Source organism: Hyperolius riggenbachi, chromosome 4, assembly GCF_040937935.1.
Source record: "Hyperolius riggenbachi isolate aHypRig1 chromosome 4, aHypRig1.pri, whole genome shotgun sequence".
Taxonomy (NCBI): domain Eukaryota; kingdom Metazoa; phylum Chordata; class Amphibia; order Anura; family Hyperoliidae; genus Hyperolius; species Hyperolius riggenbachi.
The window spans coordinates 397,878,428-397,905,000 of record NC_090649.1 but is presented as its reverse complement, the minus strand read 5'-3'; the positions used below and the strand labels follow the sequence as shown (position 1 = coordinate 397,905,000).

At 44.3% G+C, this 26,573-nt stretch overlaps 1 protein-coding gene across 1 annotated transcript in view; it reads left to right on the top strand.

Annotated features, from left to right (window-relative positions):
• Window positions 1–3,135: 3,135 nt before the first annotated feature.
• Window positions 3,136–26,573, top strand: part of ACTN2 (actinin alpha 2) — a 108,250-nt gene continuing 84,812 nt past the window's right edge. Inside the window, exon 1 of the mRNA XM_068232256.1 lies at window positions 3,136–3,446. Within this exon, the coding sequence (XP_068088357.1) occupies window positions 3,321–3,446 (126 nt within the window). The 5' untranslated portion in view covers window positions 3,136–3,320. The remainder of the gene's footprint in view (window positions 3,447–26,573) is intronic.

Genomic DNA, 26,573 nt, shown 5'->3' with positions numbered 1-26,573 from the left:
CCATGTCCACCCCTTCATGACCACCATGTACCCATCCTCTGATGGCTACTTCCAGCAGGATAATGCACCATGTCACAAAGCTCGAATCATTTCAAATTGGTTTCTTGAACATGACAATGAGTTCGCTGTACTAAAATGGCCCCCACAGTCACCAGATCTCAACCCAATAGAGCATCTTTGGGATGTGATGGAACGGGAGCTTTGTGCCCTGGATGTGCATCCTGTCAAGAACCGGCCCGCGGCACGCCTGCGTATACGGTTCCCGACTGCGGGTTTGACCAGATTAAGCGGGGGACAGCCTTATTTAAGCTACAAACAAGGCTGGAACCCCTCAAAACACCTCTCACTGCCACCACTAGCGTTGCTAGACACTTCCACTCTGCTGTCGAGTCCTCAGCGCGCACTCCGCGTTTTCGTATTTGGGTCAGCTTTGCGCTTAGGCCAAATACGGGAACGCCACGCACCCACACACACACACACAGTTGCAATCTTACACTGTCGTGAAGCAAAGACCCACTAACAGTCGTTCCGAATGATACTGTTAGCTACTCGCACTGGCGTTGTTCGTACGTTGGGTCAGCTGCGCGCTTAGGCCAACGTATGACAAACGCCCCCACACACAATGCAATTACAATTTCCTACGGTAGTGTTGCTCAAGCGTACAATTAGGCATGAACTTATACACGGTTACACTTCAGTCTCTTCTAGGCTATGAGTGTTAGTTTAGTACGGCAGAAGTCAAACTTATTAAATAATAATTTAATATTTCAGAAAAACATAGAACAGTGCAGAACTGAATATATACAAAAAGATTACAAAAAAACAAAGTAAAAATAGTTACAAGATAAAATGTACAAAGATAACACACAAAGCGATTTTGCTTACCAAAATAAACGGGAAATAAACGTACCAGCGTATCGATCTGGTGTTGTTGCGGGCGGTACGCACTTCTGGTCAGGAACCAGGTTAGTTCTAGCCGTGTGAGCTACCTCCAAGAACTACCAGTTGTGGCTATCCTAGCTGCGGTTTTATACTATGAAATACGCCTAGAGGCTGCAACTTCCTTGGGGAGGGGAGGACTAGTTTTTAATAACATCCTCAGACATAATTTAATTTCCAAGAGATCTGACATCCGCATGTGAACAGTGTCCTATAGCACACACACAACAAAAGACTTTGTTAACCTCCAATCTCCCCAGGTTACAGGTGACAATTGATTAAGGCTTTCACATTGCTGACAGTACTTCCTAGCTGATCAAAGATAAGGAGGTTGCACCTCCACCAATAATTCAATTTCAACAGGTAAAAAATGGTATCAAAAGGACTTCACCCATTTCTAATAGCCTGTCATGTACATTTCAGAGGTTCCTGTGTTAGTCTCCAGACACTGGTCCTCTGGCTTAGTGTATTGAGACAATGGGCCATCTCCTGAGTTCAAACAGCCAGGCAGATAATCCCATTAGCACTCTCAGAGGAACTGCATACAGACTCAAAGCACCTCATGGTCAAGACAATCACCCATTTCCTGGCCCCAAGCAACTCAAGGTAACAGCTCCCTTCTGGCAGACTTACACGGAACACAGGCAGAAAAATGAAAGAATATATTCCTTTATTCCTAACATCATCAGCACCCCAATATATCACCACACATCCCACAAATCTCCAATTGTAAGATGCTATCCAATCAATATGGGCCAACATTTCTAAAGAATGCTTTCAGCACCTTGTTGAATCAATGCCATGTAGAATTAAGGCAGTTCTGAAGGCGAAAGGGGGTCAAACACCGTATTAGTATGGTGTTCCTAATAATCCTTTAGCTGAGTGTAAACATGAATACTTACTGTCATAAATACTTACTGTAATAAAAAAAAAGTCTGAATAACGAAAAACTAAGTTTTGCTTTTACTCTTTTCAGGCATTTGGAATAAGAAGACACTACTGTACACAGACATTACTGACATCTAAAGGTAAACTCAACTATTTACCTGAAAAAAGGCGCTCCTTTCACTTCAACATTGTAGAGATTGAAATAAGGTTTTCCATTGGTTTGCTCAGGACCCTTTTTAATTGAAAACCGCAATCACAAACACACTGTGATTTAATTGTCATTTTTTTTTTATCTACACCAAGTGTTTCAGCACATTTTCTGTGTGATTCTTTGTTTCACATGCCAATTGTATTTGCAGTTTTCCAAGGACTTGTTAGTAAAAGAAATTAAATAAACAAGGCAATCACATGAAAATATCATTGAAACCCATCTGGTATGCAATTTTCTTGTGTCCCCATTGACTTTAAGGCCACGTTCTCAGTGGCCGTTGTGTTCCCTGTGACAAGATGCTATTTAACATAATACTTCAAAAAGTCTAGTATCATGTGTTTATAGCATTTTTCATTGAAAGCGGAGTTTTCCTTTAACAGCTTTTTCTGTACCAGGTGATTAAAGAGAACCCGAGGTGTGTTTAAAGAATGTTATCTGCATACAGAGGCTGGATCTGCCTATACCGCCCAGCCTCTGTTGCTATCCCAAACCCCCCTAAGGTCCCCCTGCACCCTGCAATCCCCCATAAATCACAGCCGTGCTGTGAGGCTGTGTTTACATCTGTAGTGTCAGTCTCAGCTGCTCCCCCGCCTCCTGCATAGCTCCGGTCCCTGCCCCCGTCCCTTCCCTCCAATCAGCAGGGAGGGAAGGGATGCAGGCAGGGACTGGAGTTCTGCAGGAGGCGGGGAGAGCAGCAGACTGACACTATAGAGATAAACACAGCCAGCTCTGACAAGCTGTTTGTCAGCAGCGTGGCTGTGATTTATGAGGGATTGCAGAGTGCAGGGGGACCTTAGGGGGGTTTGGGATAGCGACAGAGGCTGGGCTGTATAGGCAGATCCAGCCTCTGTATGCAGATAATATTCTTCAAACCCACCTCGGGTTCTCTTTAAGATATGACAGCTGGCAAACATGAACTACTGGTGATTATCCTAACACTTTGGCCATTCCATTGTGTGCGAGGTGCATTGTTTTCATGTATTAGTGTGATAAATGCAGGTTCTAAAATAGCCTCCAGTAGGAGTGCTTTCATATCTGGCATTATTAAGAGGCTGAGTCACGTGATCTCTGGGGATAATAGACAGCTGCCTGGCCAGAGCTGCACTGGGACAGCAGACACAGGGGTGTCCAGGAGAGAGGCTGATGAAGGCTGAGTTCCGTGTGAAGGTTAAAAAAGGTCATCACTTCTGAGTTCAGCAGCATCACAACTTCATCTATCCGAGAACATTACAGCAGAGAAAACTACTCAAGACCACATTATCCCTTTGTTTCTTTGAGCAGCATGACTCAAGTAATGACCAACGACATGTACAGCTACACTTATGAAGAAAATGAGTATATGAATCAGGAAGATGAATGGGACAGGGACATGCTGCTGGACCCTGCCTGGGAGAAGCAACAAAGAAAGGTCAGGCAAAAGTTTTAGAGCTATGTATATGTTTATTCCACTACAGACCAAGTCTTGCAATTCACTCATCAGTCTAAATAGTTTTCAGATCAGACCAACATCTTGCTTTGTGTGCATTTGTATTGTCAATGCTGATTTGTAGACCATGTTCATATTGTAATATTTTCTACTGCGAATGCTGAAGTTGTATAGCAAAACCATTTTAGGATTACTAGATCTTTACCTATTGGGGTAGTCGTTGATGCTGATTTTTTTACTCATTTATAGAAGCTACAGGCTTTCTGGTTATGATGCTTTGCTCATCCTGTGAATGAACCAATCCAGACCAAGAGCATTTATGGAAGTCAAAATGCCCTTTACCTGCATGCAGGGGCGTAGCAATAGGGGTTGCAGAGGTAGCGACCGCATCGGGGCCCTTAGGCCAGAGGGGCACCGAAGCGCCCTCCCTCAACTATAGTATTAGCTCTCTATTGGTCCTGTGCTCATAATAATCACTTCTATAGATACTTTGAATAGTGGTATCATTAACAAACTATTCCCCATCCCCTTCTTGCACCTCTGACACTGTAGTTGCCATTGGCAGGTTTTGGTGCGCCGTATCAATTGCTATGTATAGAGTGCTTGGGGGGCCCCATTGTAAAACTTGCATCGGGGCCCACAGCTCCTTAGCTACGCCAGAGTCTGCATGCTTGTTTCGTTGGGGTAGCTCCCTGAATGCTGAATCAAAAGGATGAGTACGACAGCCAAGGAACTAACAACTTAAGGCTTTGTTCACATCTAAAATCGCAATCACTAAGGCCAGCGTTTTGCGATTTTGTGAGTGATTTTTTTCTCCCCTACCCGGCGCTTACCTTCACTCTATGATTTTTTGTAAAGCACTTTTGCAGAGCAATTTTTTTTTTCACTTCCTGACACAAGTCAGGAAGTGAACTCTTTGACCCGGAAAATAATAAATACAATGTATGTATTCTTAAAAGCGTGAAAGCAATCGCCGCATAAATCGATTTTGTGAGCGATTTGCGTTTTTCCTATACCTTCCATTGTAGCAAAATCGCCCTAAAAATGGTACAGGCTTGCGCTTTGCTGAGTGGAAAGCAGACAAAATGCGCTGATATGAACTATCCCATAAGGTTTCATTGCACAAGCAATTTTAGGACGTTTCTTAAGATCGCCAGCACTCAAAAAAAAAACGCAAAACACCCTGGGTGTGAACGAGCCCTAAAAGTGGGAAATTACAGCTTTTTTTGTTTCAGCATGGCAGCTTTAGTTATATCACAGAAAGTACTTTTTAAATACACCAATTCTAAAACGGTGATGCCGCAGAGCAGAATTTGCTAGAACAGTGTATCAGCAGTGCTTTAATATAATGCCAGGGAGTTCAGCTGTCTGTCAGATCATTCCCAGTGCTGTAAAAGAAAAGATTTGCTTGGTTTTCCAAACATCACATTCTGGGACTGATTAAGACAAGTGCATAGAAAACGGCAGCAATATCTGAGCAGATGCTTACAGCAACCATCACAATTGTTTTGATAAATAGTCCCCAGTCTTAGTTACAGTTTGAAGTGTTGTAGCTCACATTAGCCACTCAAGTGGACCGAGAATTATTCTCATGCTCCACCAGAGTAGCTGGGAACGTAACTACAGGGGAGCAGCCTCTGTGACAGCAGGGGGCCCAGAGCTGTAAGGGGACCCCAATTAGTACTTTACTCCCTCCATCCTTCAGATCAGGCGTTTTTGTGCCTGCACTTGTTATGAGTGTGAAGATTATGATGTCCACACTTGTATGTCCTTGCAGGATGGGTCCTCAGGCTGTGAGGCTCACCAGGGGTAGCGAAAGGAAAGGCTGTGAACATTGGGCGGCTCATGAAAGTTTTGTAGTCATGCCACTGGCTGGGAAATTCGGAGCTTCCACAGCCCGAGTCACAGGTCATCTACCCATCCTAATTTGTCCCAAGGGAGCTGTAGGTTAAGTCATTTACATTTCTCCTAGCGAGGTCTGTGTACTGTTATGTGTAGTCAGGGTGAGGGGCAGGGGCGCCTCTAGCCTTCTTGTCACTCCAGGCAAGAAATCCTGTTGCGGCCCCCCCCCCCCCCCCCCATAAAAAATAAAACAAAAATCATATACATTATAGAACACTTTACACATGATATAAGCCATCAGAGAGGGATAACTATGAAATGGGGCCCTAGGCAAGATAACACTTTGCCCTCCACTGATGGTCACCTGGCTTATTTAGTTAGATTTGGTGGGGGCTAGCAACCACCAGGCCCCTAAACTCTCTCTAGACCCTAGGCAGCTGCCTAAGTTTGCCTTGTGGATGATCAGCATTGTATGCCATACAGCACATGCTGCCAGTATGCACCTTAAATAAATACAGCATCCACACTACAAGTTCCAATGGCAGTCACATTGCAAGATTGGATTATCAAGCAAGACACTCTTACTTTCAAAATAATTTTTCACAAACATTATGAGATATGCAAATATGTTACCACCTGTTAGGGTAGGACTAGAGTGGGTATATCATGACATTGAAGGGCTGATATGGTAAGGTGGTTTAAGGCCCAGTGCACACCGAGCGGTTTTAGCAGCGATCCGCCAACCGCATTTGTCTGTGAAAACGCTTGGCTAATGTATTTCCATGGGATGGTGCACACCAGCGGTTTGAGGTATTTAGCAAACCGCAAACGTGCCTCCTGCTGCACATTTGCGGTTTGCAGAAGCGATTCTGCCTCAATGTAAAGTATAGGAAAAATGCAAACCGCTCTGAAAAACGCTAGATCAGAGCAGTTTTCCAGGCGTATTTGTTACAGAAGCTGTTCAGTAACAGCTTTTACTGTAACAATATTTGTAATCTGCTTCACAAAAACGCTCGGCATGTTTAGAAAATGTCTCTAAACATGCCTAGAATCGCTCTGAAATCTGCTCCAAAACCGCTAGCGTTTTGAGGATCTGCTAGTGGTTTTGGTGTGCACTGGGCCTAACAGTTTGATTCATAATCCATTCTGGAGATAAGCACAGTGTGTTTGTAGTGTAAGTGATACAAGAGAAGAGAAGTAGAATGGAGGGAGGAAGGGTAGTAGAGGGTCAGAATTGATGACATGGATGAGCAGATATCTATGAGTAGAATAGAGGCTCAGTGGGTACCACTACTGCATTTTAGTGCTGAGTCCTAGGCTTGAACATTGGCCAGGGCAAAATCTGCATGGAGTTTCTGTCTTCAGACACTTCAGACATTTCCTGCATCCTAAAAAACATACAAATAAGTCAACTGGTTTACCCCAAAACAATCCTATATTGAAAATATTAGACTATAACTGTGGTAGGGATTAGACTGTGAGCTCCTCTGAGGACAGTCAGTGACATGACTATGTACTACTTTGTAAAGTGCTTCAGGAGATGTCAGTGCTATATAAATAAACAATAATAATATGGTAGGACATTATACTATGACTATGGTAGGGTTAGATTGTGAGCTCCTCTGAGGACAGTCAGTGACATGACTATGTACTCTGTAAAGTGCTTCAGGAGATGTCAGTGCTATATAAATAAACAATAATAATATGGTAGGACATTAGACTATGACTATGGTAGGGTTAGATTGTGAGCTCCTCTGAGGACAGTCAGTGACATCACTATGTACTCTCTACAGTGCTGCAGAAGATGTCAGTGCTATATAAATACATAATAATAATATGGTAGGACATTAGACTAGGACTATGGTAGGATTAGATTGTGAGCTCCTCTGGGGACAGTCAGTGACATGACTATGTACTCTGTAAAGTGCTGCAGAAGATGTCAGTGCTATATAAATACATAATAATATGGTAGGACATTAGACTATGACTATGGTAGGATTAGATTGTGAGCTCCTCTGAGGACAGTCAGTGACATGACTATGTAATCTGTAAAGTACTGCAGAAGATGTCAGTGCTATATAAAGTACTGCAGAAGATGCCAGTGCTATATAAATACATGATAATAATATGGTCGGACATTACAGTTTGACTATGGTAGGGATGAAATTGTAAGCTCCAGTGAGCAGTCAGTGACATGACTATGTACTCTGTAAAGTGCTGAAGATGTCAGTGCTACATAAATACACAATAATAGTTCCAAATGCTACTGGCTCCCCTGTAGTGTGCTCAGACTACTGTACATAGTTGTGCACATTGTTCCCCAAGTAGCAGTTGTTTGGTCAGAGAGACAGTGGGAGAGGGAGCATGAGCAGAGGGTGAGGGCAAGCAAAGTTAAGCTCCACACTCACCACAGTGACTGCAACAACACAGGAAGATGGATCCAGCGAGGTGTCCCTCATGACAAGCGTCCAGCGATTCATCTTCCTGCCAGCGGGTATGTGAGATGTCACGTGACATTACAGGACGGGCGCCAACGAGAAGTCAAGTGACCTCAGTACTTTACTTGATCCTCAGTGACGGTCACTTTTCACCACACAACGCTAAGCGATGTCACGACATCGTGTAAATGACTACTTGTTGCTCAAAAAAAAAATTGATGAACATCGGGAAAATCGTTGGAAAAATCGTGAGGTGGTACATAGCATTAGAGAGAGGGCAAACAGACAGCATTAATGGAAATACATTATTATGCCATCTTCAATTATAAGTAGTGATGGATGTAATTACACACATTGCTTACATGTCCATTATCATTGTTTGAGCTTTAGATGCTGCCCTCCTATTCACTCGCTCACAATGAAAGACAAAACCTGCAACCCCCACTGTGTCCATTACACACTTCAAACACTGTCCTGTTGAATTCAGGGAGAAGTGCAGGCTGTGTAGGGGAGAGGATCAGATGATCCATAGCTAGTCATGGCGATCCTCCTGACATCTAGACATGCAGACATTCTAGCAGAGCACACAGCTGTCTGCAGAGTTTACTGTTTGTTTGTTTGTTTGTTTGTCTCACTCCCTCTGCAGACTCAGTAACATTTGGGGGTAGGGCGCTGTCGCTGTCTCCTCTGTGGAGGGGTAGAGAACAGCTATAAGCCAGAGACACCGTCTTCTTAGGGAGTATCTATAATTCTGAACTCTGAATGATTCTTTAGTGACTTAGCAGAAGGCTATTTGTGAAAAGAGCAGAGTAACCAAGCAGCTCAGGGTGACCCAAGCTACTAGGAATGTATAGGGGGATAAAAGGAACCAAATGCCCTCCTACTAAAAAAGCAAAGCTTGGTGTAATTTGCCTTCTTAAAACAGAAGGAAATCTTTTTCTCTCCAGTCTCTTACAACAGTCTTTCAGGACAGGAATTTTTATTTCCCCTTGGACTGACAGTAATTTATTGCGCCTTCCCCATCAAAGCCGCTCCAAGCCGCTGCCTGGGTGGTCAGTAGGTAAAGGCGCCCCTGGTGAGTGGTATACTCATTGAAATCACTATCTTCCAAGATATCGCCTTACACTATGCCGTTCTGTCGCTTCGTCTGATCAAGCCAATGGTTATTTTAAAAAGTCAGATGAATCAGTCTGAAGGGATCATACTGTGAGCTCATATTGTATAACTGAAGATATATTTCCTCCATGTGTCTGGATCATATTTAAAACATTCTATATGGATTTTTTTGTATCCAGTTTTGGTAATCCGCGCCAGTAAAGGTAGTCTGTCTGCATCCGTTTATAGACCACACCTTTCACTTTTTTGCCTGTACTGATGTATCTTTAGGAATAAAAGCACTGTATAACAGGAAGTCGCGTCAGAGACTAGAGAGAGGAATGCAGGCTGGAGCGCATGGAAGGTATGTATCTGTCTGCTGCCCGCCACTGCCCGGACACACATTTAAGCTGGAAGGGAGCGCAGAGGGGAGATCCCCGAGGTGAGGGAGGGGTGGAACGTCCCCCCTCTCCGCCGACTATGGCCACGGCTTTCCCCTCATGCTGCGACCCCCTCCAGCCCCCCAAAAATGGCCCGAGCGGGCCCCAGGGGGGGGGGGGGGGGCGCGGGAGCAGGGGCTGCAGGCCCTATTGTTACGCCAGTGGACCCAGGACTTAGACTAGGTTTTAGATTTTGGCCCCTTACGTGATTTGAGTTGGACATCCCTGATTTAGAAGATCAATCAAAGATCTGGAGAATTCTCTTTACACAACAGCCAATACTAGATGACCATGACCTTCTGGCTCTCAGGTGAAACACAATCCTGTAGGGGAAGTCATTTCATTGGCTCAGGAATACATTGGCTCAAGAACACTCTCAAAAACCATGGTATGTGAACACAGGTTGTTCCTGCAACTACAAGTGCAAGTTAAAATTATCACACAAAGAGGAAACCATATATACACCTATACTAGAAACGCCGCCATGTTTTCTAGACCGGAAGTCGTTTACAATGAACTAAAATGAAATAAACAAAACTGTCCTGCGGTCTGATAAATCAAAGTTTGAAACTCTATTTCCTCATGGACACGACAGGCTAAAGAGGAGAAGAATCATATTGTTTGTTTTGAATACACAGTTTAAAAGCCAGCATCTGTGACGTTAGCATTATTGCCCCTGGCATTGGTTGTTCATGTGTAATACAGGTTTTGGAACAGCATATGCTGCCAACCAGAAGATTTTTTTGAGGAAAGCCCTTGCTTATTTTAGCAAGACATTTTCAAACTGCATTAGGCAGGTATTGTATGAGTTTGGTCCCTAGTAAAAGAATCTGGGTGCTAAAATGGTCTGCATGCCATAGAGACCTGTCACCCACTGAAAACATTTGTAGCATTATGAAAGCAAAATCTGATCAAAGGGAACCCAAATTGTTCAGCATCTAAAATCCTTTATCAGGGAAGAATGGGACAAGTCTTTACGTATTAAAATTACAACTAGCTTCCCCAGATCTCAAACATTTACAATGTAGATAACATAAAGAAACCTGGATTTTGTTTAACAACTTTCCATCCCCCAAACAGTGAGTGACTACTTAAAGTGGATCAGAGATGAAAAACTAACTATAACAAGTAACTTGTCTATATATCTTATCTAAAGTTTAGACAGTTTTGCAGATACTGCAAACAGCTTTAATAGAATGTGATTATTTCTTCCTGTGATACAATGACAGCAGCCATGTTGTTTGTAAACATTACACAGAGGCAGGCTTATCTGCATCTTGAGCACTCAGCCTTTGAAAAAAACCTAATCCCCCTCCTCCTCCCTCCTCCCCTCTGCCTCTAAATCTCTGGCTAGTAATACCTCCCCCCTTCTCCTGCCCAGAATGAGCTCCCATGAGCCTTTGCTACTGTCTGAAAATGCCTTGGCTCTCTGAAAACCTGTGGGCGTGGCGTGTTTAGTTTATAGGGAATTAGAATATTAAAACAAAAACAAAAAAGTATTTGGCTTGAGGAATGCCCTATAAACAATAGGAAAGGTACACAATTATGCAATGAGTAAACGTTAATCTCAGATCCACTTTAACAACACTTTCTTTACTTTTACGTATATTGCATATTTATGTCATTTTTTCTGTACATTTAAGTAAGTGCATCACTATTCATTGCCTGATTTAAGTTTTGTGGCCAACCAGCCACTTCCTCAGAGGCTCAACATGGAAACTGCTAAGTAGATTTTAGCCAAATATACATTTCAATATAATGCCATAATCAGGTTTATTGGTTGTACTGTCTTCCAAAGCTTCGGTATGCTCACAAATAAAGACCAGTGATTATAAATGGCACGTCCATCTCGTATGCAATGCTCCTTCATAAATTAGGAAAGCTATAATCAATCTAGCTTGTTTACTAAGTCATATTCAGGACTGGATAATGACATCTAGAAATCTATTAAATATTCTAACCATGAACTGGAATCTGGGGCCAGCCCAGCATGGGCCCTTCTGGTGCTTACACATACTAAATTACATTATCTACCATTGAGAATCATGATTCTTATCATTATGTGACTCTGTCATAGCTGTAGTGCTGACCACAAAGAGTTAGTCCCTTACCAGCAGAGGGAGCAGGGGAGCTAGGTGAGGTGATTTTTTTTCTGCCAACAAAATTTTGACTTGTCCCCTCTGCCTTAATGCCTCATGTGGGTTATGATGGGATGGGAGAGGAGTCTGATCAGCAAATTGTCCAATTAAATTCAACTGACATCCCTACAGGAAATTGAACTATAGGATGTAGCCACCCAGCTACTTTCAATATATTAATTGGAAAAGAAGTACCAAAATGCAATGCACAAAATGCAATGCTTTAAAAACTGGCTGCATGATTGCTGACCGTGTGCAACGGAAGTTGTAGGAGAACAGAGGCGCCAGCAGAATAATAGTGGATAAAACCTTTAACATTTGCTAGGAGGAAGTGGTGGACTTACCTCCATGAAGCAGACACGAAAGACTGTCTGAAAAGTAGCAATCACGCCCACTGAGGCTCTACACCTGCTATTGCTGGAATTCTGTTTTGTCCCCACATTTATTGCCTGATGAAGCGGGCTCGGCCTGCGAAACGCGTTGCACTTTTGTGGTACTAAATAATAAATGTGATTGCTACTTTTCAGACAGTCTTTCGTGTCTGCTTTATGGAGGTAAGTCCACCACTTCCTCCTAGCAAATTTTAAAGGTTTTATGCACTTTTATTCTGCTTGCACCTCTGTTCTCCTACTGCAAAATCGTGTCCACCCCTGGTGGAGGGGGGATCTACCCCTTTTTCTCATCTACAGAGAGCGACTTCTTAGCCCTGAGTGAGGACAAGTCTAATCTCCTCACCTTCTTATACAGTGGTTGCCTGTGTGGTAACCCACGTTTGTGAGTATAATTTTCTCACTGATTTGCCTTACTTTGTTTATGTTTTAACATACTACACTATATTGGGCTCTCGGTTTCTCTACATTTTATGTGCAACGGAAGGCAAAAGAACAACATACGGCCCTGGAAACTGGCATTTTTTTTGTAAGAGAATAGGGATGGAAGCCTCTTTGTTGATATCATTGCAGGTTCCCTTTCAATGTTCAGCAGGACCAGCATTGTTTTAATTGCTTGATTTGTTTTTTCCTTCTCTGGACTTAACTAATCTTAAAATTATATAGAGATATAAGTTTAATATGGAAAGTGAACAGTTCAGTCCTTGATATGGTCCATGTCTCTCTGAATAATATATTGGCAGCGTGGAGTAGGACATCATTTGTGCATATATATAGAAACGGACAGATTTGCCATGCAATGTGTGTATGTTTGAAATGGACCCCACTAGAAGATCCTGTTTAACACTTTGAACAGTTCGTTACCCTGCTCAGCCTTTCCTGGCAAGCCGCAGGCATGAATGTCCTATGAGACAATCTCTTGGAAGTGGAAAGACAGGGCTGCCTTTGCATCTATTGTGGGCAGCAGACTCTAGACTGCAGCCATTCCACTGATATGTGCGGTATGAAATCTGTCAACAGATGCTGCTAGCAAATGATGAAGTCTGCAGGATTACAATGGATGAGATGGCTAATAATAGCAACAGTCTGTAAGGTCTGTTGTAATCCAGTCTTCTTTCTATCAAATTCTTTGATTCAGGAATATCAGATTTACTGGATCTCTTCTGTCTAAGCTACATGCATTGATTTAAACCCATCCTCATAATTCTTTCTGTAAATACATTGCTGCGGGGCATATCAGCTTTCAAATTGTTTTCTTTATTTGCCTTTATGCTCTACTTAAAATAAAGTATACTGTTCATGGAGAGACAATGAAAGCTTAGTGTTGTGCTCAGTAGGCAGAGGCAGGATAATTGAAACTAGGTTTATTTACGAGATTCACCAACTCTCTACATAAGCAGCATCTTCACTCCGTGATCCTAGCCAGGGCATCGCAGGAACCAACAACCCACAACAGTCTAGATAATCTTATGAAATAATACAGTAGAAAAGTGCCATCTACAGGCCAGATGTATTAACACCACACTTAGGGCTTGATTCACAAAGCGGTGCTAACCTACTTAGCACGTCTAAAGTCTTTAGGCTCGCTAACCAGGGTGCTAAGTAGGTAAGCACCGGTTTTCTCAATCAGATCGCGCGCTAAGTACCGCGCGCAAAGTTTTGCGCTCGCAAAGTCCTATGCGAGCGCTAAGTCCCATAGGCTTTAAGGGGCACTTCGCGCGGAGCGCCCTGCGCTCTGTGCAGTCCGCGCGTAAAGTTTGATGCGCATAAAAGTTTGCGCCCAGCTTGTTTAGACGTGCTAAGGGGGTTTTCACAGGCGTGCTAACAGTTAGCACCGCTTTGTGAATCAAGCCCTTAGAATAGAAGTAGACACCTCTCATTGAAAGAAGACTGAGAAGGGCGGGGAAAGGCGGGGATTGACGCGCATGGAGGCAGCCCAAAGTCCTGCCTCTATCAGGAAGCGCTCCCCGATTTTAGCCCCAGGGATTTGGGGGGTATAAGACCCTCATTCTGCTGCTGGGATGCAGCATTTAAGTTAGGTTATACTGCTTAAGAGAATTGTTAAATAAAAAGTGCAATTTTGGGAGCCTTCAGGACAAAGAGTAAAAAAGTTTAAAAATCTAGTTATGCTACATGTGTCTATGCAAGCATCCCAATTTATCCATTTTTTTTCATGTATACAAAATATCATAGGTCAGCATCGGGAGGACAGTCAGCATATCAATGGATTAAAGGGAATGTACTACAGTTATGTTGTACTGTAGTTAAAGAGACTCTGTAACATCAAAAACCTCCCCTGGGGGGTACTCACCTCGGGTGGGGGAAGCCTCCGGATCCTAATGAGGCTTCCCACGCCGTCCTCTGTCCCACAGGGGTCTCGCTACAGCCCTCAGAACAGCCGGCGACAGACCCGACTGTAGCTTCAATATTTACCTTTGCTGGCTCCAGCAGGGGCGCTGTGGCTGCTTTCGGCACGTTAAGAGACGGACATACCCGATCTCCGTCGGGTCCGCTCTACTGCGCAGGCGCCGGAAACTTGCGCCTGCGCAGTAGAGCAGACCCGACGGCGATCGGGTATTTCCGCCTACTTCGGAGCCGACAGCCGTCAGAGCGCCTGCGCAGGAGCCGGGAAGGTAAATATTGACGTCACCGCTGCACGAAGGGCTGCAGCGAGACCCCTGAGGGATGGAGGACGGCGTGGGAAGCCTCATTAGGATCCGGAGGCTTCCCCCACCCGTGGTGAGTACCCCCCAGGGGACGTTTTGTCGTTACAGTTCCTCTTTAAGATAATATAGCTGAAGGGAATACAAAGGCCGCAGGTTAATGGTCACCAGGTCTGGGGATTTTGTCCTCAGGACCACTATCGCTTGGCTAAGTCGCATTAATGTGATAAAAATGACACTCTTGCCTGGGATCCTTTATTATTTTAGGATGCTCCCAGTAAAGATCCCCCTCACTTTCTCAGAATGCTTCAAAACAAGTTAGCCAAGTTCATATGGGTGAATTCTCGTCCTAGGATCTCTAAATCTATAATAATAATAATAATAATGGCAGTATTTGTATAGCGCCTTTCTCCTGTCGGACTCAAAGCGCTTGCGAGGCAGCCACTAGAGCGCACTCAGTAGGCAGTAGCAGTGTTAGGGAGTCTTGCCCAATGAACTCCTTACTGAATTACTGGCTTACTGAACAGGCAGAGCCGAGATTCGAACCCAGGTCTCCCATGTCAGAGGCAGAGCCCTTAACCAGTACACCATCCAGCCACTGCTATGCATGCCCATAGACACTCCGGAGGCTTGGGTGTGCCAAATCTGACAGTTATTACCAGGCGGCACAGCTAACACACCTGATAGATTTATACAAAGGTGAGAGAATGCCCCTCTGGACTTATTTTAATATCCCAGCAGCATTTCCTCATTCAAATCAGACTCCCATCTGGCTTTCCAAATCTCTCCGTCCTGCTGGCTTAAGCGTAGTGATGCTGCACTTTTTAGAGGTTTGGGACTCAATTCGGTACTCAAAGGGTCTGATGTCCCCGACTCTTCCACTTATGTCTTTTATTTACAACCCTTTGTTCACTCCTGGTCTGCATAATTCCTACAGTTTCAGGTGGTGGAGGGACCAGGTCCTGGAGCTAATTCAAAACTTGACGGACAGCTCAGGTGTTTTCTCTTGGGAAAAGCTAATTAAAAAAAAAATTCACGATTCCCAACGCAGAAAGCTTCCGCTACATGCAATTGCACCACTGGCTCGGGTCCCTTCTACCACCCCAAACAACTTACCCACTATCCGTGACCAGATTTGAGTACTTTTGTTCTAGGGAACCCTTTTCTAAAGGGATTATATCTACACTTTATACTGTTCTGAATGAGTCCTCCTGTCCTCCTATTCATTTATACATAGTCCGATGGGAGTCTGATTTGCGAGGGACTGGATCTAGAGAAAGGTGGGAGGAGGCCTGGGCTATTCTCCCGAAACTATCAATCAACCTTTTAATAGTGGAGTCTGCATACAAGGTCTTCTTACGTTGGTACTGGGTCCCATCCAGATTAAAACATCTCTCAAGCACTAACTCTGGCCTATGCTTCAGAGGTTGTGGAGCTCCAGGTAGCATGATCCACATCTTCTGGTCTTGTTCAATGCTCTCCAGATATTGGTCAAAGATCTTCAGACTCTTTCACACTCTGTTTGGGGTCCACATAACAAAAGATCCTTGGTCCGCTCTTTTACATTTCAGATTAGACTCCCTTAACAGAGACCAGCAAACGCTGGCACACTTTATATTTGTGGCACTGGCGGCCAAACAGAGTATTGCCCAAGCCTGGAGGACACAATTTGTCTTTTTCCTAGAAATGAAAAGAAGAGTGACCGCTTTTATGATCCAGGAAATGATGGCAGCTACTTTAGAGGATTTAACAAAATTTGGGAACCTTGGCGTCTGTCAGAAGATATCTCTTAAGGCCCATACAGGGCCAGGCGGATCGCTCAAGACCAGTCTTATCACCTGAATGATGGACTGTACACACGCCCGATTTGACGTCCGGACGACTGAACGACGGGACGTCCAAACGACCCGTCGTTTAAAAAAATCCAACGTGTGTATGGGCCTTTAGAGAATTAACCCATTGAAACCTAAAATGTCCTAAATTATATTTTTCTAAGGCTATGCCTTTTGACACACTCTTTACACCACTTTCCTCCTTCTCTCCTCCTCCTTTCTTCCCGCTCTTCCTTCCTGGCCATCTGCACAGGCTCCTGGTTATGCTTGTGACCTAGTTGAGAAGTTTCTGTGATTATATTACGCTATTTTCATTGAGATGCCACGGCAAGACTTCTACTGTTAAATTTGTACAATAATTTACTTTGGTTCATGAGTTATACCTCTGTTATATCTTGGTCTGTGACCAAACATGACTGTAATTCTTCTACTATGCAAAAATTTAAAAATCCAATAAACATTTTGAAACAGGACCACTATTGCGAAAAAATTTAAGCTGTAAAATACATACATATAAAATGTACATTTCTCCCGGAGTAAAATGCACTATAAATTACTCTTATGCTATGTCGCTGTCACTTATAGTACCTAGTAAAAAGCTGACTGATCTGACATGTTTTACAGTAGACTATCTCCTCTCAGGGGTTCTATGTATTACTTTCGTTCTTTACAAAAGCACTCCCCTAAAACAATCCGCCGTGCCCGCACCCGCCTCGCCCACTTCGCTCGCTCCCTGGTCTCGTCCAGCTGTCCGCAAAGTACAGGGACACAGGGACAGCTGGGCGCAGCGACACAGGGAGATTATTATAGAGGATAGGGAGGAGCCTGGACAGCAAACTGTCCAGTAAATTGAACTGCCGTCAGTATAGGAAACAGAACTGTAGGATGTTGCCACTATGCTAGGTTCAGTTTAATTATTTAATTAATGAAGGGCAAAAACGGTCTGTTAACCTGTTAACGGTCTGTCATATTGCAACAGCATCTGGATAGGATGGCTATATGGGCACATACATGGCAGATGAAATTCAATGTTGAAAAATGTAAAGTCATGCATTTTGGTCGTACCAATGGTCTAGCACCATACAAAATAAATGGGATACAGTTGGGGACATCAAACTTGGAGAAGGACTTAGGAGTACTCATCGACAACAAGTTAAATAATCGTACTCAATGCCAAGCCGCTGCAGCTAAAGCTAACAAAATTTTGGGATGCATTAAAAGGGAAATAAAAACTCGAGATGCTAGCATAATATTGCCCCTGTTTAACTCTCCAGTAAGGCCACATCTGGAATATGGCATTCAGTTCTGGGCACCACATTACAAAAAAGATATTGCAGTTTTAGAGCAGGTGCAGAGATGAGCAACAAAATTGATACGTGGGATGGAAGGTCTCACTTACCAAGAAAGGTTAGATGAACTGGGTTTATTTAGTCTAGAGAAAAGACGCCTTAGAGGGGATCTAATTAACATGTATAAATACATCGGAGGGCAATATAATAGCTTGGCGGATGAGCCTTTTGTCCCTAGGCCTTCTCAAAGGACTAGAGGACATGATCTGCGCATGGAGGAAAAACGTGCGTTCTGAACGCAACGCATACGAACGCACGCCATCCGCAGTGAATGGGTCAGCCGCGCATTTTGGGGAAAAATGCGTGCAGCATGCGTTCCCAAGCCGCACTGGCCCGGAACGCATGCAGTTTGAAAATCAGACAGTGCAGTCTATTCACTTTCTGATGTCATGCATGTCTGCCTCCTGCACGCGTTGCCGAAATACGGACTGCAACGCGTGCAGTGTGAACGGCCCCTGAGTAGATCTTTTCACAAATTTCCTGGTGTGTCTTTTGGCTGCATGGTATCAAAGTCAGAGTAACCGCTGACCGTTATTTTTACCTGGATAGATAAGAGTGCCCTGACCTACTAAATTATAATAAGAAATACTCTGGAACTGAAAATCTCAAGATAGCAAGCCAGGCGATAAATGGATGATCACAGAGTACAGGATAAGGATCACCTGGTTTTCTGATGACCTTCCAACAGCGTCATATAGCGTCATTAAATGCCATATGCGTGAGGATTAGGGTGCATACTAGTGTGAAGTCTGGTGCATGTATGTCTAAACCCTGGCATCTGGTGCAAGAGTGGTGCCCAAATAGCTTGGCAGACTTGAATCCTTCCACGAGAACGATAAATAAGATGTTAACTGGTCAGTGTCATAATCCTAAATTAGATAGTGATAAATGTCAAGATACTGACTATTAGAGCAGTGCAAGAAGACATTACCTAGTCAGTATAATGAGCACTCAAACATTACCTATATTAAAGTCCTCTTCCATCTTACTCTCCTCCATCTCCCTTGCTCTTCCCCAGCAGGAAATTATCAGTGGTTAGGAGTGTTAAAAAAACAAATTGCCAAAAACCACAACATTTCTCAAGTCACATGACCTCCACTACTGCTGTACTTGCAGGAGGAGAAAAAAAGGAACACAGAGAGCCCAAAATAGTGTAGTGCATTCAAGAAGCAAATGGTAGTAGTAAGGTGTATAAGAGTTTATACTCACAAAGGCAGCCACTGTATAGGCGGGTCCGGTTTAAGGGGCCCTGTGGCCCTGGTGCAAACTATAGCATTGGGGGCCCCCCAGCGCAAAGCTTCCCCCCCCCCCCCCCACGCTATTGCCCCTCTTCTCCCCTGGGCCCTGCAAGCAGCCATAAATACCTATTAGTCCCGGCGGGTGAGCGGATGGGCAGCGGCTGTACTCTGAGACACGCTGTCTCCCTCCCACTCAGTTGGCTACCTATACTGGAGGTGTCCCCAGAGGAGGAGGTGTCGCATTTGGCTACCTATACTGGAGGCGTCCTTTTTATGTATATTAGGGAGGGGCTACTTCTGGATAACTATATGAGGCCCCTGTGGCTAACCTATACTGGGGGGACTACTTATGGGGGGTCATCACTGGCTACCTATACTGGTGATTACATATGTTGGGGGGCAGGCTACCAGAATACTTATATTGGGGGGCTCTTTGGCTACCAATACTGGGGCATAGGTCTGGATTCCTATATCGGGGGCTTCTTATACTGTGGAGGCTACTTCTTACACTGGAGTGCCCCTGTGGCTACCTACAGTATACTGAGGGTGCTGCATTTGACTACCTCTACTGGGGGCTAACTATAGTGGGGGGACTATTTTTGGCTACCTATACTGGCAGATGCTATCTTATACTTGGAAGCCCCTCTAGCTACCTATACTGGAGTGCTCCTCTGGCTACCTATACAGGGGATACCTGGGCTATCCAAAACCGAGGTGTACCTCTGGTAACCGATACTGGGGGGCACCTCTGGCTGCCTAAAATTGGCGTGTGTGGGGGAGGTGAGGGCACACAAGAGTGAATCATTTTTGAGGGGTAGTAAACAAAATTTTGCTAAGGGGCCCCATAATTACGCGCATGAAGATGACATTACCTGCAGAGCTGATGTGTTCAAGTAACATTTGTCACTTTGCCTGAAAAACGAACCCCAACTTGTTATCTGACCCTAATTACAACTGTGACCCTCCAATTATCTCAAACTTATCTCAAACCTAACCTGCCTTGCTACTGCTGTTACCACAGAAACATCAATATGAATTTCCCCATATGGCTACAAATGACTCAAAGCAAGATTGGTAGAATTTGTGTGTAAACATGGGTATAACAAAACTGAAAGATACAATTTACTTAAATCCAATACTAAATATGATTTGTTGTCAACTTATTTTTATCTGTCACTTTTTAACCTCTGCACTTTTGAGTTGAGTTTACAGATGAGCTTGACAGCAAGTTCAAAAACAGCTGCTGGTGGAATAAAATCTTATAAAATATGTTAAGCATGAAAACAATCTCCTGTATAACTTGATATTGGCCTATGATTTCCTCAACATTTGCTGTAACAGAATGTAATTAAATCCATTTGAAAACTGCTGCAGTTGCATGATGGCAATGCTATAGAGCCTAGCGCCAGCTGCAAATGTTTTCGCCATTGATGTAGATGGACGTCTGTGCATAAAGGAAATTGTCTATCAACATGCTGCCTTTAGCAGGCAGAGAGAACAACCAAGCCACCAATCCTTAATATGAACATCCAAATAATGGGATGTGATGTCAAAAAGACAGATGTTTCAGTCTACCAGATTAGTTCTAAAATAGCCAATCATAGTAATGTTTCAGTTTTTCTAATTCTCTAGAGCGGCATGTATATAACCCCCCTGCCCCCCAATCCCCAAAGAAAAGACAAATACTGAGTTTGGCTAATGTTGACCTGCTCAGCATTGCCCTGTGGAGTTTAAACCCTACAGTGTTGGGTCTCAATAGGTATAGAAGATGAGGTCCAGTCTTTGCCAGAACGCTTTTCCCCTCATGCAACCTAACATTACATAATAGCCAAGGCTATAGGGAGCAGCACCGGTCTGATCTTCATTACAGTCAGGACTGCAGCGCCTCCTTCCATGTCTGGTACTTCTTCCTGTGGTCCTGGATACCATTGACCAAGTTAGGCTGCATGCAAAAGAAGTAGGAGTTAGAGTGAGGAAATTCAGTTCTTATCATTACCTACCCACAGAAAGATGGTGCAGTTGGTAGCAAAGGGTAGTACTGATCTACTAAGGACTTGCTCAACTTACATTTTTTAGGGAGGGAGGGAATGGTGGTCAAACATTACATTATTTTTTCTTTACAAACAGGAGCGTAACAATAGACCCTTCAAGGGATGCAGCTGCAGGGGGGGCCTAGAAGCCGCAAGGGGCCCCATGTGAGGAGAAGTTTCATTTCCCTGTCCTGAGGGACTGAAAAACTAAGGGCACAGAGAGAAAGTTTTCTGCTCTCTGTACAATTGTTCTAATGACTGCATCTGCTCAGCCACTGATAAGGAATCATAAAAAGTTTTGCAGACAAAGATTTGTAGACAGTCCCTATTCAGTATGCAGCAGGGTCTTGTGTACAATGCCCAGCCCCCAACCTCTCTACCCCCCCATCAAGTGCTGTGTACGGTAGTGATGCTGGAGGAGTCTGCAGAGCCAGTTTTGCTGGATCAGTGATGGACAGAGTGAGTGTAATATAAAGCTGAGGCTGGGGGCACACCATGTGTGTCTGTATGTGTGAAAACATGCATGTTTTACCACAGATGCTAATGTAATTGATAGTGAAAATACTCCCAGTGCTTCACTGCTGTCAGTTTTTATCTGCATGGGGAACACATTCAAGTGTGCACTAGCCAATTGAATAACACTGGCTCTCAGTTTACCTGTGCAGAAAGCGAGGGGGTGGAGGCATCCAAAGTTTTGCAGGGGGGGGGGGGGGGGCAGTGATTTGTAGTTACGCCCCTGTTTACAAATATGTACCATCATTTCAACAAAAACAGGTTTATTTAAAGCAAATCTGTTTCAGGATACCCACAGTAAGTTAATGCATGCTTCAATTGGTACTAAAATTATTAACGAATGACCATACAGAGGCAAAAAGTGTAAAAAGATCAAGGATTATAGCATTTATGACCATCACAGCCATTTTCATAAACACTGAGGAATTTAAGGAAGCAAGGAGGCACTTACACTGAACTCTTAAACGGCAAAGCATGTTTTTGTAACAGGATTACTTTAAAAAGACAGACAGTCCAGTAGCTCATACTAGCTAAGCAAAATTCATCATTCTCTTGTCAACCTTCAGAAATCTAATATGATTAATTGCTGTAGTTTACTGTAGCATATCCATAATTATTTATTTTGCAGGGCAGCCATCTAGCCACAAATGTTGGACTAGGCAGTAGCCTCCAGCAACCTACAGAATGCTCTGCTGGAAGAAAGTGAAAGTGCGATCTCGGTGATCTCATGCTTGCCTATGCACTAAACCTATCCATACTAGTTATATTTGTTTTCTGCTAGGAAGAAAAGTTGTTGACACCAGTTGGTTCTCAGAGTAATGGTAGGATCAGTGTCTTCTTTTCCAATTTTTCCAGTTTAGAGCTGTTCATGGTGCAGGTAAAAATAGGACTTTCTCTTAATGAGAAATATCTCACATTTTCCTGCATTTTGGAAAATATGTCTTTAAGATATATACCAAAGGTGTTTTCCCGGTTTGGTTTAGCAGTTGCAGAGATTACGGTCTTTTTTTTAATACTTGATAACGGAAAATATTTTATGGTAAGGATTATTTACTGCACAAACTTTTTTTTTTTTTTTACAATTGCCATATTTCCCATCTGTAGGAGTTTGGCATTGCAGATGGGAACATACCGTTCTTCTTTACTGATGGACATATCCAGGATAAAATACCATCACATCTCAAGCTAGTATAGTTGCCCCCAGTATAGATAGTATAATTGCCCCAGTATAGGTAGCATAGTTGCCCCTCCCCCAGTATAGGTAGTATAGTTGCTCCCAGTATAGTTTGCTAGTATAGTTGTCCCAGTATAGTTATCTAGTATTGTTGCCCCAGTATAGATAGTATAGTTTCCCCCAGTATAGGTAGAATATTTTCCTCAGTATAGATAGTATAGTTGGCCCCAGTATAGACAGTATAGTTGGCCCGGTCAGGGGCGTAGCAATAGGGGGTGCAGCGGTAGCGACCGCATCGGGGCCCTTGGGCTAGATGGGCCCGAAGGGCCCTCCCTCAACTACATTATTAGCTCTCTATTAGTCCTGTGCTCATAATAATCACTTCTATAGATACTTTGAATAGTGGTAATCATTAACAAACTGTTTCCCATCTCTTCCTTGCACCTCTGACTCTGTAGTTGCCATTGGCAGGTTTTGGTGCACCGTATCAATTGCTATGTATAGAGTGCTTGGGGGGCCCCATTGTAAAACTTGCATCGGGGCCCACAGCTCCTTAGCTACGCCACTGGGCCCGGTCACTCGTCCCCCTCCCACCACGGCCACCGCTCCGTGTTACCATCTGAGTTGGCGGCCACTTCCGGTATTAGTATACATCGCCGCTACAGGAAGCCACTGTCATGCTTCTGCCTCTTCACAGCAGCTGTTGGACGCGCTGTTATGACGAGGCTCACACGGAGGATAGGGGGCCGTCGGGAACTCTAATACAGCAAGCAGCCGCCAGCTCAGACAGTGACATGGAGCGACGAGGGGAGGTGGTGGGCGGAATGCTGCCCCAGGGCCCATGCCCCCTGATGCAAATTCGTCACTTAGCGGCATGGGTCAACCGCCCCTGTGCTTGCCACTGTACATACACATGTTTATCTCATCATGTCACATGTCACTTAAGGTTACTTTTGAAGACATTTTTTTTTTAAATAGGACTAGTACTATATGTACCTACGTTTATCTCATCATGTCTCATGTCAGTTCAGAAACCCATTAAAGAGGCACTTAAGTGAAAAAAATAAATTTAGTCTTACTCACCTGGGGCTTACCTCAGCCCCCTGCAGCTGATCGGTGCCCACGACGAGTCGCTCTGATGCTCCGGGTCCCGCCGGCGGCCACTTCCGGTTTCGCCGTCAGGACCCGTCAGGCTGGGGAACGCGGCTGATTCTACGCGTTCCCAGCCAAAATAGTACCCCTATGCGGCCATGGCTCCCATCTAATCTAAACATTAAATGAGACCTTTTGCATGTATTAAATGACACTTGCTTGCCTGTGCATTACATCCCTGTGAAGAAGGGCAGCTCCCCTGATACACAGTGCTGGAAGAGCTCCTGTAACTAAGTATGTAGTACAGTAAATCCTGCTGGATAAAGGCTGCATGCAGTCTTGTAGTTTTAACGCTCTGAGTAATACACTCAGCTTGGGCTTGGCTGTCTATTAATAAGCCTTTATGGACATTTTCAGGGCGCATGTGGTCTATGAGTCTGACTTTCTATATTTCTTTTAAGTGAAGCCTTTCCTTTTTAAAAGGAGAAAGAATTACCGTAGGCTCAGTTCACGCTATGAGCTATAATGATCCATATCACAGGACGGACCACAACAAACATGAGGCCTGATTCTATGTTAAACACAGGATGCACTTAGACCTGTTCAGACTTGTTCATTATGTTATTTTGGCTACAGTTCCTTTTTAACCTCCTTAGCGGTAACCCCGCGTGTGACACGGGGTAAGCCGCCGGAGGGTGCCGCTCAGGCCCTGCTGGGCCGATTTACTTAATTTTTTTTTTGCTGGACGCAGCTAGCACTTTGCTAGCTGCGCCAGCACCCCGATCGCCGCCGCCGCGCGCCCGATCGCCGCTATCCGGTGCGGCGCGCGCCCCCCCCCAGACCCCGAGCGCTGCCTGGCCAATCAGTGCCAGGCAGCGCCGAGGGGTGGATCGGGTCTCCCAATGACGTCCCAACGTCGCTGACGTCGGTGACGTCATTCCGCCCCGTCACCATGGCGACGGGGGAAGCCCTCCAGGAAATCCCGTTCTTTGAACGGGATTTCCTGATCGCCTATCGCCGGAGGCGATCGGCGGGGCTGGGGGGATGCCGCTGAGCAGCGGCTATCATGTAGCGAGCCCTCGGCTCGCTACATGATTTAAAAAAAAAATAATTAAAAAAAAACTGCTGCGCTGCCCCCTGGCGGTATTTTTCATACCGCCAAGGGGGTTAAACCAGTCAGACGAAGGCTTTTTATAAGCCAAAAGCTCACTCTGTATTCTTCTCTAAGTTAACCAATAAATTGTATCATTCTGATTCAAAACTCCTGTCTTTAAACCTACAAACAGTTACAGCATCACTGCCTTGACTGCCCTAAGCACAACATGTTTCTGCAGTCAGGTTTCAGTGTAATAGGTGACCTTGCTAATTTCTCACTGCATATGGGAATAATGTGTGTGGACCTGCCCACCAAAAGAGGAAGACACTTCCATTTTGGATTTACAATGGCCTTGGCATAGTCATATATTAAGGCTTGGTCCACACTACACTGACCAGTGCACACGCTGTTACTATCCATGGACCATAAACCCCTGTTCAGATATGTCTGTGGCATCAGAAATGTTACAACAGCATTGCTATTATGACATGACAGACTTCTGTCCTATTTCTGCAGGAGGGTAACAATAGACCCTGCAAGGGATGCAGCCACAGGGGGAGCCAGGAGCCGCAGGGGGCCCCGTGGGGGGAGACGTTTTTTTTCCCTGTCCTGAGAGACTGACAAGTAAGGGCATGGAGAGAAAAAACTTCCTGCTCTCTGCACAATTGTTCTAATGACTGCATCTGCTCAGCCACTGATAAGAAATCCTACAAAGTTTCATAGACAAAGATTTGTAGACAGTCCCTATTCAGTGTGCAGCAGGATCTTGTGTACAGCGCCCAACACACACAACCTCTCTACCCCTCCCCAAGTGCTGTGTACTGTAGTGATGCTGGAGAAGTCTGCAGAGCCAGTTCTGCTCCATCAGAAATGGACAGAGTGAGTGTAATAAGCTGAGGCTGGGAGCACACTGTCTGTCAGTTTTTTGTATGCGTTTTCTGCACGCCATGGGCTTCATTCACAAAACCGTGATAACTGATATCATATGTTGATATATGATATGTTTTTATCTGCATGGGGAAAACACATTCAAGTGTGCACTAACCAATTGAGTAACATTGGTTCTCAGTTTACCTGTGCAGAAAGCGAGGGGGGCATCCAAAGTTTCGCAGGGGGCCCAGTGATATCTAGTCATCCCCCTGTATGTCTGTAATTATTGTGCAGATAGTGAATTTGCATTTGACACTGCTATGGACACTTGATAGAAATAATAAAATTGCTTATTTTCTTTTTTTTAAACAAAATTACCGTAATTGCTTATTTATTTTACAATATTTATTTATACATTATTTTGTCAGTGTTTGCCCATTGTAATATCTTTCCTCATCGCAATTTACTTTATTATTAGTACTATCAAGCAATCTCTGCAGAATGTTCTGTTACCAAGCAAGCCACGGCCAGCACAAAAACATAGCTTGTCTCCCAGAATGCTGCATGATAAACAGCATCAGTGGGAGGGTGGGGCTACATACCAATATATAGCCAGGGCTGGTTCTAGTAACATTGGGGCCCCTGGGCAAAATTAAACGAAGGGCCCCCAACAGACACCTCCCTGACCAAAAAGCAGGATTAAGAGCCCATTGTTGCAGCCAAAATTCCCCCAGGGTCCTGTTCCAGCTGCTGGACCCCAAGCCCCCTCCCCCAATCACCTCCTAACGTAACTGTGTTCCCCTGGACCCCTGCAGAGTCTTTGGTAGAGTAGAGTCTCACCTGTGCTGGTGGGCCCACTCCTCTGTCAGTCTGTGGCTCCATGCACTCCAGTCTCAAACTATTTGTTACC